The sequence below is a fragment of the Myotis davidii genome, unplaced genomic scaffold, assembly GCF_000327345.1.
Source record: "Myotis davidii unplaced genomic scaffold, ASM32734v1 scaffold281, whole genome shotgun sequence".
Classification (NCBI taxonomy): domain Eukaryota; kingdom Metazoa; phylum Chordata; class Mammalia; order Chiroptera; family Vespertilionidae; genus Myotis; species Myotis davidii.
The window spans coordinates 8,445,751-8,459,561 of record NW_006293784.1 but is presented as its reverse complement, the minus strand read 5'-3'; the positions used below and the strand labels follow the sequence as shown (position 1 = coordinate 8,459,561).

At 32.6% G+C, this 13,811-nt stretch overlaps 1 protein-coding gene across 6 annotated transcripts in view; it reads right to left on the bottom strand.

Annotated features, from left to right (window-relative positions):
* Window positions 1-13,566, bottom strand: part of DDHD1 (DDHD domain containing 1) — a 53,732-nt gene extending 40,166 nt beyond the window's left edge. For 4 of the 6 annotated variants that reach the window (XM_006767705.2, XM_006767706.2, XM_006767709.2 and 1 more), the window contains exons 1-5: window positions 13,380-13,566; window positions 12,779-12,799; window positions 5,188-5,289; window positions 2,565-2,693; window positions 1,311-1,458 (exon numbers count right to left, since the gene is read on the bottom strand). In XM_006767705.2, coding sequence (XP_006767768.1) covers window positions 1,311-1,458; window positions 2,565-2,693; window positions 5,188-5,289; window positions 12,779-12,799; window positions 13,380-13,533 — 554 coding nt within the window. In that variant the 5' untranslated portion in view covers window positions 13,534-13,566. The remainder of the gene's footprint in view (window positions 1-1,310; window positions 1,459-2,564; window positions 2,694-5,187; window positions 5,290-12,778; window positions 12,800-13,379) is intronic. The other 2 variants (XM_006767707.2, XM_006767710.2) reach the window with 2 other exon arrangements.
* Window positions 13,567-13,811: the final 245 nt, after the last annotated feature.

The window sequence follows — 13,811 nt, the reverse complement described above, 5'->3', positions numbered from 1 at the left end:
AGCACTAAGGATGTCCGTCTGCTCCCTGCTGGTAAGTGGACATCCCCCGAGGGCTGCTGGGCTGCCAGAGGGATGTCTGACTGCCAGCTTGGGCCTGATCCCAAAGAAGCAGGCCTAAGCCAGCAGGTGAACATCCTCTGAGGGGTCCCAGACTGCAAGAGGGCATAGGCCGGGCTGAGGGACCCTCTCGAGTGCACAAATTTTTGTGCACTGGGCCTCTAGTTTATAACATAATACAGTTGACCCTGGAACAACACCAGTTTGAACTGCTCAATTCCACTTATACACAATTTTTTTTCAATTGACCTACACAATTCAAAACCATGTTGTTCAAGGATCAACTGGTGGTTGGGACTCTTCCTACATGAAGGGCCAACTGTAGTTATACACAGATATTCAATGGCAAAGGACATCAGAGCCCCTAATCCTTGTGCTGCGCAAGGGTCAACTGTAATATTTTTATTGATTTTATATCCCCAAAGCTGCCATTTTAAAAGATCTAAATACATTCTCGGTTACCAAAAAACAATTTCTTTCTCATCCAATTAAATGTTCAGTTTTAACAAATATGAGTATATAAAAGAAAAAATATTTTAAGATTTCTATTATTCTCACGTATTCATTTTTGACCTCCCTCCACCCTGTTCCTGCCCCTTCCCCAGGACTTCACTGCACTGTTGCTTGTGTCTATGGGTTATGCATATATACATACAAGTTCTTTGATAGCTGTACGGTTTTTATGTTTTTCATTGAGAAATAATTATTAGGAAGTGGTATGTTTGTTATCTGAACTTACAAAAAAAAAAAAGTTCATTTAGACTAGTGGTTCTCAACCATGGACAATTTTTTCCTCTAGAGGACACTTGGCAATGTCAAGAAACATTTTTAGTTGTTACAAGTAGGTGTTCTAATTGCAACTAGTGAGTAGAGGTCAGGAATATTGATAAATATCTTACAACTGATATGTCAGCCACCCATATTAAAAAACTATCTGGTCAAAAACATCAATAGTGATGAGTTTTAGGAACCCTCATTTTCAGTTATAAACTCAAAAACACTACATTTGTTCAAAATGCTGTCCTTTTCTACAGTAACTTACAGAATCCTACACTCCAAGCATCATTATCAATAGTTCTTAATGGTCACGTAAATAGGTACTGATTAGACAAGCAGCCATGTCTACTGAATCACTTGGTTGTAATTATCTGGAGCGGTTATTTTTAAAAACGGAAGAAAATATGGAAGAAGATAGTGAGGAACAAAGGTTAGATTCTAAACTAGATGGAGAATGTATTCATCAAAGAACTCACATTGCTGTATTTTTGATAATTCTTCCTTGGTCCATCTTCTGCCCGATGCCATGCACAACAAATACAATGTGGGTAGTCTGAGACGGTTTGTCTTCTAATGAGGCTTCTTCTACATAACCTCTATGAAGTCTGGTCCCACTACTTGATGCTATAAAAAATTTATGACTCAAAACTTATTATTTATTCTAAAAATAGCATTCTCATAATATATTGAAAGAAATAAAGAAAAAAATAAAGTATTACAAAAAAATTTCACTGGGTTGAGAAGGAATAAAATTTGTAAGATGATGTATATTGATTGGCTTTGATATGAAATGTTAAACTAGACAGGACACCAAAGCCAGAAACCATAAAGAAAAATGAAAGAAAGGAAGGAAAGAAGGAAGACTTGAACACATAAAAATTTTAAACTTCTCTATAAAAAAATACCATGAAGCAAAAATAAAAGATGAATAACAAACGGAAAATTTATATAAAATACGATGCACGATAAGTTAATTGCCTAAATATACAAAGAGAGCTTACCTATAAAGAAATGAAAAGATAACCACTCAAACAGCAAAACAGAAAAAAGATATAACGTAATTCACAAAATAAATACAACCAACTAATGAACATATAAAACAATATTCAAGCACACCTGCTATCAAAGAAGTTAAAGCAAAAATGGGATAATAAAAAAAATTATGTCAGACTTGAAAAAAAATTAAACTTATTTTTTGATAATGCTTTCATATCTTCCCAGGTACCATCCCCTCTTTTCCCTCTTTTTTGTCAACCGTCTTTAAAGAGTTATCTACTACCTTGCCTCCATTTCTTCACTTTGTACTTAAGCTTCAACCCATGCCACTCTGGCTTCTGCCCCATCAATCCATCTAAATCACCAATGACCTTCATTTTATTAAGTCCAATGAAAAATTTTTAGTCTTCATCTTCCTTAATACTGTGTTTCCATCTTGAGGTTTTATTTTCACACTAGTACCTCAGGTTTGACTGCTTTTATGCTTTTAGAAGTATAAAAGAATTTTTTATTAATCTTGTCAGATCATTCTAAATATATAATTATTCACTGATGAATACATGTCAAGCCAATCACCTTAATAAACTTTTCATTTAACAGGTCAGTAACTGTCATTAACTAGAATACATATTTAAAATATACTAAAAATATAATTTGAATAGCCTATTCTAAATATAAGAGAAAAACTCAGATTTCCCAAATTTTAACAAATTATAGCAATATTTAACAATTACCTTTAGAAAATCCCAGTTTTTGGGTAACTGTCCTTGCAATTTTAGATGTTGTTGCATCACTATAAATATATACTTCATCCATATTGTGCCAGTCCACATGATTTCGACTCAACTTGAAACTATGAACAGCTGTTGCAAAAAAGGAAAAACTGATTGAAGGTCTCCAAGACAAACTCCATTTGTGTGAAAAATTATAATACACAGATTTTTGAATCCATATATGAACTTAGTTCAATAAAAAAAAAAGCTATTTCATGAAACACATATTGATGTAAAGCAAGTAATGGATAAGGACTTTATTTTGTAATGATTAACCGTGCTACAGGGAATGACATATTATAACAACATGGAATAAATGGCTTAACTACCATAAATCTAACCTGTAACATGTTGTTAATGTGTTTTGATAAATAAAGTACTGCCTTCCCAGGTGATATACTATTCCAAAGTCCTCAATAACTTTGACACAGAAACTTAAGTTCCATTTCTTCTGTTGATTTTTATTTTGGGATCTGTAAAAATTTCACTCAGTGCAAAATAAAACAAGTCTCATAGAGAAAAAATTATCTTTAAACTGGGAAGAAAATAATCTAATTTACTAGAGTATAAGGTATTTCTGGAATGGATATTAAAGCCAATTATCACTGGATATTGCTCACCATAAGAAAAATTCAAAGTTGAAAGATGTTTTAGTAAGAAATCAAATTTTTTAAAAATAATGCTCAAATCAAAATATGGTTATTGCATTTCTGTAACTGCCATATGGCTGGTAAAAATGAGTTAAAAAAACCAAACCTATATGCTCCAGAAATTCATAAGCTCTGTGAGGCAGGAACTATGTCTTGATTATTTTGTATCACTAGCACCAAACACAGTGTCCTAACACAGTGCCTGACATGTATCACAAATTTAATAATGTTTGTGGAAGCAATGAATCAAGAAAATTGTCATAACATGTTCACTAATTCATAATTTAATAATTATTATATTTTGAAGAATTTAAATGTTTCCTCTATCTCTGGTATAGAAGTAAGAAAAATCCATATACCCATCTTCAGAAACTAGGTACCTTCAAATCATTATGCTTGATTTATTTTCTAAAAATCCTCTAAGTCAAGTATTATCTCCCATTATATACAAAGATACAAAGGTACAAAGAGATAAAGTGACTTGACACAGAATAATTACTAGCACAGTCTAATATTCTTTTGATTTGAAGATGGGCTGAAAATAACCTCAAGCTAAATATGAAAAAATATATATAGCCTTGGTCAAGATCTAAGATCCTAAGACATTTTTATGTACAGTGGAACCTCGGTTCTCAAACTTAATGTGTTCTATAATGCTGTTCTGGAATTGATTTGTTCGAAAACGGAATCATTTTTACCCATTAGAAATAATGTAAGTTGATTAATCCGTTCCAGACCCTGAAATGATTCCTGTTTTAACCTTTCTTATATACAGTACATGTCTAAAGTACTGTTTAATCTATAAACACTTTCCTTAAATTTATTGAACCACCATTCCCTACCAGCCTTAAAGGAATTACTTTTAGCATTCGGTTCTAGGATGTGTTTCAGGTCAGTATGCAGCATCTTTGCTTGTTTATATACATCACTGCCTCTGAAAGGGCTGTTACTGGCTGCTTTTCCTTTATCCAAATCTACAAGTTTCTCTACTTCTTCAGCTGTCAGTGAGCATTGCTTCTTTCACAACCTTAGCAACATTAGCACCCTTGGTGGCCTCTTTATGTTTGAAAAATTGTGCTAGATTTCACCAGCAACAAAAGCATTCTGTCCTTTGTTGCCTGAGAGATGCTTTTTGTTGTGCTGATGTACCAGCTTGAAAGAGTTGTCAGTTCAAAGACTGAAGTTTGGTTGGATAACGTAGACATTTTTTCTATGAATAACCAAATTATTCCAGATGGGAGATGTTCGAGAACCGAGATTTGACTGTAAACCTATTTCCTACCAGAATACATAGAAGAGTAAATCCATTCCAGGAAAATGTATTTATTAGTTATGTTACAAATGTAATTCAAAAATTTATCAGAAACTAATTTATATTTAACTTACCTGCCAGGACACATTACTAACATTGAACACAAGATCGAGATGCAATTAACAAAACAAACATTAATAAAATCTTCAGTTCCAAAGAAAACAATGTACAAATTCAGCTTTTTAAAAGAACTTTTCATAAATTAAAGAAAACACTTTACTACATTTAACAATTATTTACTTTTCTAATTCTATGTCCAATCCAAGTCACTTTAAGTCTTTTTAAGTCTTTTTGCCTGATTCTAAACCACGTTTTTGTTAAAATAGTTTGAGCAACATATGATGAAAATAGTGAGACTTCAAGATCAAGATATTAAGAGAATAGTGTTAGGCCTACAAAATTTCATTCTTAATACTGACGAATATCCCATTATTGGACTATACACATCATTTACAAATGTTTCTACCACTTAAAATAATAGCACAATGTATACATTTCTATGCTTTAAATATGGATACTAATAATTTCTATATCTTAAATACTACTGAATGTTCTAGATACAACTAAGTGCTATAAGCCAGGAATATAACTACATGGAGGAATAAAACTACAATTACTGTACCTTGGAAACGCTTTCGTTTAAGACCTGCCGCATCTGTACTCGCCTTATATCCTCTCCATTTGAACAGAGAAGGGAGGGAGAAGGGAGGGAGGTGGTAGGCAACTAAGAAAGCAAAAACACTGAGCTTCAAAGTATATTTTAAATGAGGTTTGCTATTTGGCCTTTTTATTTTACTAACTTTAAAAAATGAGTTGTATTTGACAAACATTCTAAGTGCTTTATTTATATAATTTCTAATTAAAAGTCAGTGAAGCAAAACATCAATGTTTATCAAATATATGCTCTACTTTTACTGAAAAAAGGCAAACGATATCTAAATTTCTCAGTTAAAGACAACTATGCAACCATTATTTTTAATGTCTCTGCATAGGTAGGATAAAAAAACAGAGCACAGCACTTTTGTATGTGCAAGAGATTTATAATCCCCTTCTTTACAATACTAAGGTTATTTACTCTCACCCAATTTGTGGCTCTGACAGCTAACAACTGATGTGCAAATTGAGAATGCAATAAAGAACATTTTAAATATCTAATTCAGCTTTCGTGAGAAGATAGCACAGTATACATTCCACTAGATGTTTTCAACTACTAGAGTATAATGGAGCCTTCCCACAGAAACACAATATCCTTTTCACAACTGTTCAAGTTGTTAAAAGACTTTTAAAAATGAAACAAAAACAAATCAAATTCGAAGCTCTACTTTTAACTGAGTTATTAATGATAAAAAAATGAAAGATTAGTGATAGAATAATGAAAAAAGGTCATTAGTAAAAATATATGCTGACATCTTATAAGCATGAAACAGACTATACAGAGTATAGTTGGACAGACTTGATATTTGGCAAATCAGTAGATAACTTGAACCTTAAAGTCACCACTTCCCCTGTCAAATATTGCTAATTATAGATCAATATTTTTTTATACTTTAAGAAAGCAATTATTTTAAAATCCACTTTGAACTTACAAATCCATTTGTTAATAGTTCAGTTAAAATGAACTATTATGACACACAGAACTTTTGTGATTTAGTTTAAATTTATGTTCTAATACATTTGATTTTCATTCTCACTCCCTTCTACATTAATGTGACATTCAAAGGTTAGTTACTGTGCAAATGGGTAAGTATTTAATTCCTGTTGTATGGTACTAGAAATATAAAAAAAATCTAATGCATACAAAGATGAAGTATAAAGATTGGTGCAATCACTGTAATTGAGAAATGCTTACAAGGCGCTTAACTACATAAAAAACTATAGACTAGGTTTAAAAAATGGTCAGAATATCATGATTATAAAATCATTTCATTGTCACAGGGGGTGGAAAATGACAACTGAAACAATTTTCATCACTGAAAATGTTTCTTCGTTCATGAGCCTTCTGGTCAGTTACTGAGGAGTAGATGTACTACTTGTACAAAACATTTAGAAAAAAAAAATCAATAGGAAAAAGCTAACATATCCAAGTAGATCAAAATGGCATAGAATTGACACTTTATTAACCAAAGAAACAAAACCTAAAATTCCTAAATCTACTAGTAAAACTAACACGAACCAATTCCATATTTACTAAAAGAGAGCTAATGGGAAACATATGAACCATAATGACCACTTTAAAATTATGCAAAAGCTTTCAAAAAGCTTGTCAAGATAAAAAATGAAAGGCTTTCCTTTCTAAAGGAATAGTATAAATTAGGAATTAACAAAAGGGCAAACACCCCAATGTATTCAAAACAGAGAAGTATATTTATTTAAAACATTTTTATAAAATTAAATAGACAGGGTTTTTTCAAATTTAAATCTTATTTCACTTGAAAGTCATTTGCTCTATTTGTTACAACATCCTGTTAGCTCAGAGAGCTTAATTTTTTCAACTCAAACTATCACAAAAGTAGACACAAAAGGCTTTGTTATCAATCCAAACAGAAATCATTATTAAAAGAAATTCAAGTGCCAGAAAGCATTTCTTTTTTTCTTTTTTCTAAAATAAACATTTAGTTATAAATTCTTATGTTGTGTTAGCAAAAGTATATATAAACTCAAGATACAACTGGAAGTGCTAACTTTTTAGATGCTAGCATTTAGTAAAAATTTTCTTTTAAAGTCCTGCACAAAAAAAAATATTTGAAGTATAAAATACAGCATTTCTAAGAAATTTCTTTACTATAATTCACCTCTTACAACTCAATAACTTTTCCCTTTATAAAAGCTGGCAACCTGGATAAACTCAACTTCAGGGGAAGAAGGTCTGTACATCTCAAACTTGCCAAAGGTAATAAGAAGACTTCTGGCAATCTTCTTGGACCTCAGAGAAATTAAGTTAGATAAATTTATAAAAATTAATAACTAAGAACTAGATGGTGGGAATTCTCTAAACCTTCCCCTCTCCTCTCCTGCCCGTCTTTTTGACTTTTGAAATTCTATATTGACATTTGTGATATCCTTATCCAGCAACAGTGATAGAAATGAGTACAACTTTACATGCCAAATATTAAATGTTGTAAATCTTTACAGATCCACCAACAGCTGTACTGTCATAGCACTCCAAATTAGTTTGAACAGTAAAAAGTCCACTTTTAAACTTTCAACCCATCTGCGACATTATATTGATAGTGTGACTCTTGTAGACAGCATATAGTTGGGTCCTGCATACCTAACAAATCTGTCAATCTCTGCCTTTTAATTGTATTGTTAGCTCACTTATATGTATTTACTATAGTTATTGATATGGGTAAATTAAATCTATCATTTCCCATTTATTTTTTCTTTGTTCCATCTGTACTTTGTTCTTCCTTTCCTGTTTTTTTCCTTTTTTGTGGGGGGTTTAATTAAATGCTTTTTACTATTTTATTTTAATCCCTCTACTGTCCTCCTCCCACTCCCCGTCCCCCTCCTCCTCCTCTTTCTTCTTCTTCTTTTTTTTTTTTTTTTTGTTAATTCTCATAGGAGAATATTTTTCAATTGATTTTTAGAGAGAGTTGAAGGAAGGGTGAGAAAGAGAGAGGGAAACATCAGTGTGAGAGAGACATGTCAATTGGTTGCCCGATCAGGGCTGGGGATCGAGCCTGCAACTGAGGTATGTAGCCTTGACTGGAACTGAACCTGGGACCATTTAGTCTGTAGGCTGATGCTCTATCCACGGAGCCAAACTGGCTAGGGCTTTTTTTAAAAAAAAAATTTTAAGCCTTTTTATTATGGAATAATTTTAGAAATAGAAAAGTTGCAAAAATAGTATAGCTTCCCCTAACGTTAGTGTAGCTATAGAACAAATGTGAAAACTAAGAAATCAACATTAGTACTATACTATCAACTAAAATAGAGACTTTATTCAGATGTCTCCAGTTTCTTTACTAATGTCCTCTCTGCTTTAGGGCCCAATCCAGGCACCATGGTGTTGTCATGTTTTCTTAGTCTTCTCTAACCTGTGACAAATTCCTTAATTTTTTGTTCTTTCATGACTTTGACATTTTAAAAATATTTCAGTTTCAAGGTATCATTGACAAATAAAATATTTAAAGTATACATTGTGGTGAAGATATACATTGTGAAAGGATTCCCTCCATCTAGTTAATTATGACCTTGACATTTTTGAAGAGGTATTTTGCAGAATATCTCTCAATTTGAGTTTATTTTTTCACAAATAGATTGAGGTTATGCATTTTTTGGCCATAGTGAGGTACAGGACTAACTCTTTTAGTTCGACTGGCTATTTTTTACTGATTCCTGCTTTATATAGATGAATTATAAAATGAATAAGATACTAATATAGTACTAGGTTGCAGTATTTACAAAATTACTTATTTGAAGGCCTGATTTTATTTATATGATTCACCCCCACTGCAATTTAGACTTTCATTTGTTTGGCTTCTAGATTAATGTCTCCTAGCCTAGGAAGTGGTATGATAAGAATAGTTTTTATTTTAACTCAAAAAAAAAGAAAAAGAAATTTAGATGAAAGTATCTAAATCACAAATTTTTGTGTACTAAAAGAGTTATGCACAATCTATTTCATCAATGTATTTAATTCAATGCTTACTTTGAAATTAGTAGGAAAATTAACAGGGAGAAAATACTAAAACATATCCAATATACTGTGGCAATAGTTACCCTAACCAAAATACAGACCAAGTCAGAAAGAAAAAGTACTGTTTTAGTTTAATGTCTTTCAAGGCAAGAATTCTGTTTAGTTTCTTAGCAATTCCCCATAGAACTTAATAAGAGTTGCTAAATACTATATTTTAAAATGCTTTCAATTATTAAATGGGATTTTTTTTCCCAGAAAGCCTCACCTGATTAACTCCACTGCACTGTAATCAACAACTCTCTTTATTCCAAATCTCTTTTCAGAGTGTATAATAGTCACTATCTACTGTGTTATCTTGTACTTACTCGTTATAACTGTTTTCATCTGTAAGCTTTTCCTTCCCAAAAGGCTTAATACCCTTGAGATTCTAGAAACCCTATTTCTTTCAGAAAAGTGCTTAGCACACAGTATTATGTGCACACGAAAGCATTCAAACTCTCCTGAAAATATGAAGAGTCAGGCTTTATCACATATATATGAGAAAATTTAGGTGGAAAAGGTATTTCCCCCCTCAAATTAATGAAATATGAAATTTCAGAAGCCTGGTGGTAAGAAGCAAAATAAGAGTTTGTAATATTTTTTTTATCTTTGTAGTTGTGGTAAATTTGAGTTATTTTTCCAACAAAGATATATTTTTGGACAGCAAATACTTTTTCCTTAAAACCAATGATAATTTTCAAATGTACTACCAAATTTTCCATAATCTTCAAAGTCAAATGTCACATCTTAATACATAAATGTTTTACATAAAATTGAATAACCAATAAAATGGTTGGAAATTTAAGACAACAGCATATATACTGAATTGAATTTATAATCTTTGTTAATAATAAAATATGCTGATATTTTGCTGTAATGCCATAGTTTATTTTTTAAAAAGTAAGTTTTCTTCTAATGAACTTCAAAGAATCATCACTTTGAAAGATTACAATGGAAAAGTGTTTTAACACTTTAACAATTTCCTGTTATTACTAACTAGAATTTTACCACTCAGTGTACTTGGTATAGCCTTAAAGCTAGCAAAATATCCTATATAATAAAAGCCTAATATGCTAGTGTCAAGTAGTCCGTTCAACCAATCAAAGCATAATATGCTAATGATATGCTAAGGTGTCTCAACTGCTCACTATGATGTGCACTGACCATCGGGGGCAGACACTCCAACTGGTAGGTTAGCTTGCTCCTGGGGTCTGGCCAATCAGGACTGAGCAAAATGGGCCAGACATGCCCTGGAGCCCTCCTACAGTCCCTCCCTAGGCCTGATCGTGCACCAGTGGGGTCCCTTGACCTGGCCTGTGCCCTCTCGCAATCTGGGACCCCTTGCGGGATGTTGGAGAGCTGGTTTTGGCCTGATCCCGCAGGCCAGACCGAGGGACCCCACCGGTGCACGAATTCGTGCACTGGGCCTCTAGTATTATTATAATATCCTACACTGGTACTCTAGAATCAGCATATACATGCAAAGGCATAATGAAAATCATCTCACACAAATAAACTATGTTCTTTATCAGACATATTAAATGATTGGCTCATAAGAAATAAACTTTAATTGGTTGCCTCTTGCAGGCACACCTACTGGGTTCCACAATCTGGATATGTGCCCTGACTAGGAATCAAGCTGCTGACCCTTCGGTGCAGGGAACCGTACTTAATCAACTAGGCCACACTGGCAACGACTACATTTAACATTTTAATAGGGAGCAGAAATATAGAGGACACATGAAATTCTATTTTTTACTCTAATGGAAACAAGATTCCAAGTACATGAGATCTAGAGATAAAACAGAGCTGGCAAACTTCCACAGGATGAATTAGCAAGTGGAATAAAAATGTTTTGAAAACAGATTGAGAAAGGGAAACAATCTATTTATATTTTTATTATTCATACCATACTTTTTCTCCTCTAAGCTCTTAGGATTTGGGGGTTTATTTTTCATACAGACAGTCCTCGGGTTACATCGGACTTGACATACGTCGTTTCGTGGTTGCGCTGCCATCTCCCATTTATTTATAAAAAAAAAAGTTCGGTCATTTTGACGTATATACACATGTGTTTTATGTTTTTTATTATTTATTTACCACAAGTAAAGGTCAGAAATTGTTATCTTTCTTTTAAATTTTTTTTTACTGTCTCACTTCATTACTGCTGTGTATGTGCTCCATGTGAGCGACGTAGGTGCTTATGTAGGTGGGTTCTGACTTGCGGGGAAAATCGCGTTATGTGGCGCCATAGGAACAGATCTCCCATGTAACTCGAGGACCTACTGTACATTAATAGTAAAGAATTTGGGTAGACAAAATGGGTTCATTAAGGTGAACTGCCATTTTTGAGGCAAGACTTAAAGAGAATTAATAGGAAGGGAATAATGCAGAATTCAGCCTTCTCCAATAGCAATGAAATGATATAAAATAAAGGTCAGTTCTTCAAACAGGATTAAGTAGGCTTTTGTGTTTATTTTGGTAGTGGTGATGAGAGGTTACAAAATATTCCAGGCACTAATAAAAGATCACAGATATGTAAAATTTACTATTTGTGCTATAACTGGGAAAGTACTGTCTCTACAGCAATCTGCAGAAATGTACAGAGAGCTTGCTCTAGACACTGAGCTTCTCTTTATATACTGATATGTAAAAACCTTGTTCTTGGCTCTGGCCGACATGCCTCAGTTGGTTGGAGCCACTGTCCTGTACACCAAAAGGTGGTGGGTTTGATTCCTGGTCAGGGCACATCCCTGGGTTGCAAGTTCAATCTTCAGTTGGGGCACCTAAGAGAAGCAGCCAATCGATGTTTCTCTCTCAATCGATGTCTCTCTCTCTCTCTTCCCCTTCCCCTCTCTCTCAAACCAATAAAAAAATTAAAAACGCTGACCTTGGATTTTACACTGAAATGAGTATATGTTTGACTCTGCAGATTAGGAAAATGATATTTAAAATTTTTCGAGTGTGTTATCTAGCACATAATAGACAACTATTATTATATACATTTGTTAGATTTAATTGCCAATTTATTCAGAAGCCACAACTTTCCTCAATTATGTAAATTTTTAATCAACTAGATACAAAAGAGATTTTAATTTGGTATAAGCTAAATTATAGTTTCCATGCCTCTGTGTGCGTGTGTGTGTGTGCTTGTGTGTGTGCGTGTGTGCGTGTGTGTGTTTAGGGAGAGATAAGAGTAAAGAGTAGGACAGAGAAAAGACTTGGGATGTTTCTTATTACTTATAAGAAAAAAAAAAGCCAATTTAAAGCTTATTGTTTTGCCATTAATTATGTTATATAAACAATTATTTCCAAAGACATTCATTTCTTTCAAACTGCATTCTGTGAATTACTTGATCAATATTCTGCTTTGGAGATATTTAAGAGGGGAAGGAAAAGAGTCACTTAATTTACCAGATTTAACAGGGCTTGCCAAGAAACCTCCCAAATAAAGGCAAGCATGGATGAAGAAACGCTTAAAAAAAGAGAGAGGAATCTAGAAATTCTAATCCACCTATACCGTTATACTCACCAGAATAGTTGATCCCACTGCCTGCAGTAAATGGAACAATAGAAGTATTTTTAAATGTGTCACATATTTTGAATTTTACTCAAGATTAGATATAACAAAACATAGTAATCTTGGCTATTATATAATTATTTTAAACTACTGCACACATATTCAAATGCTGAATAAGGAAATGTAAGGAGTAGATTGTTTAAAATTAAAAGTTGGTTATCAATATGGAGACATCTAAGAGATACAAAAAAGAAATATTAACAAAACTGCTCTTTTGATATAATGATAAGGGATCTTTTTATAAGTTCAATTTTCTTTAATAACTAAAAACTACTGAAAAGAATGAACTTAGAGAGCACATTATGACAACTTGTCATTTATAGTAAATCATGTTATGCCATTGAACATACACATTAAGTAAAATAGAAATTGAGATAATTCAGAAATTCGTAGACATTTTAAATTTTAAAATAATTATAAATGTTTAAAATTATGAGAAGTTTTATAAACTTGAATACTCTTAAATTACTATGTCAAAATTAGAAACAACTCTAAAGTTTATCAACAACCTACTTGGCTTATATAATGTGTTAAATGTATTAACTGGTCTTACCATCTTTTCCATCTATGGATTTTGACACATCCATTTCAAAACTTTCTTGTATCTGCTGACCTCTAAAACAGCTGAGATGTTCTTGCTCAATTAAATTACTTTCTTCTTCTTCTAGAGGCTGCCAAGTACCATCAATAAACCACTGTCCACGCATTACTGGTATTTTATCAGCCTCTAAAAAGAGAAATCACAGAATTATACATTATAGGATCCTCCAACTTCCCATAAAATTCTTAACAGAATTACAATTTTATGTTTTGCTACTGCTAAAACAGACTTTCATGATTAAAGTTTTAAATTTCAGATTTCAAGCCACAAAATATAATTTTTCAGCATATAATTTTACTTTCATTAAATATTAAAAATAAAAGTTACTTTGGTATTGGAAAGGTAGGTGAGCAGTTATCTATATAACTGAGGTCCTGAGTAACC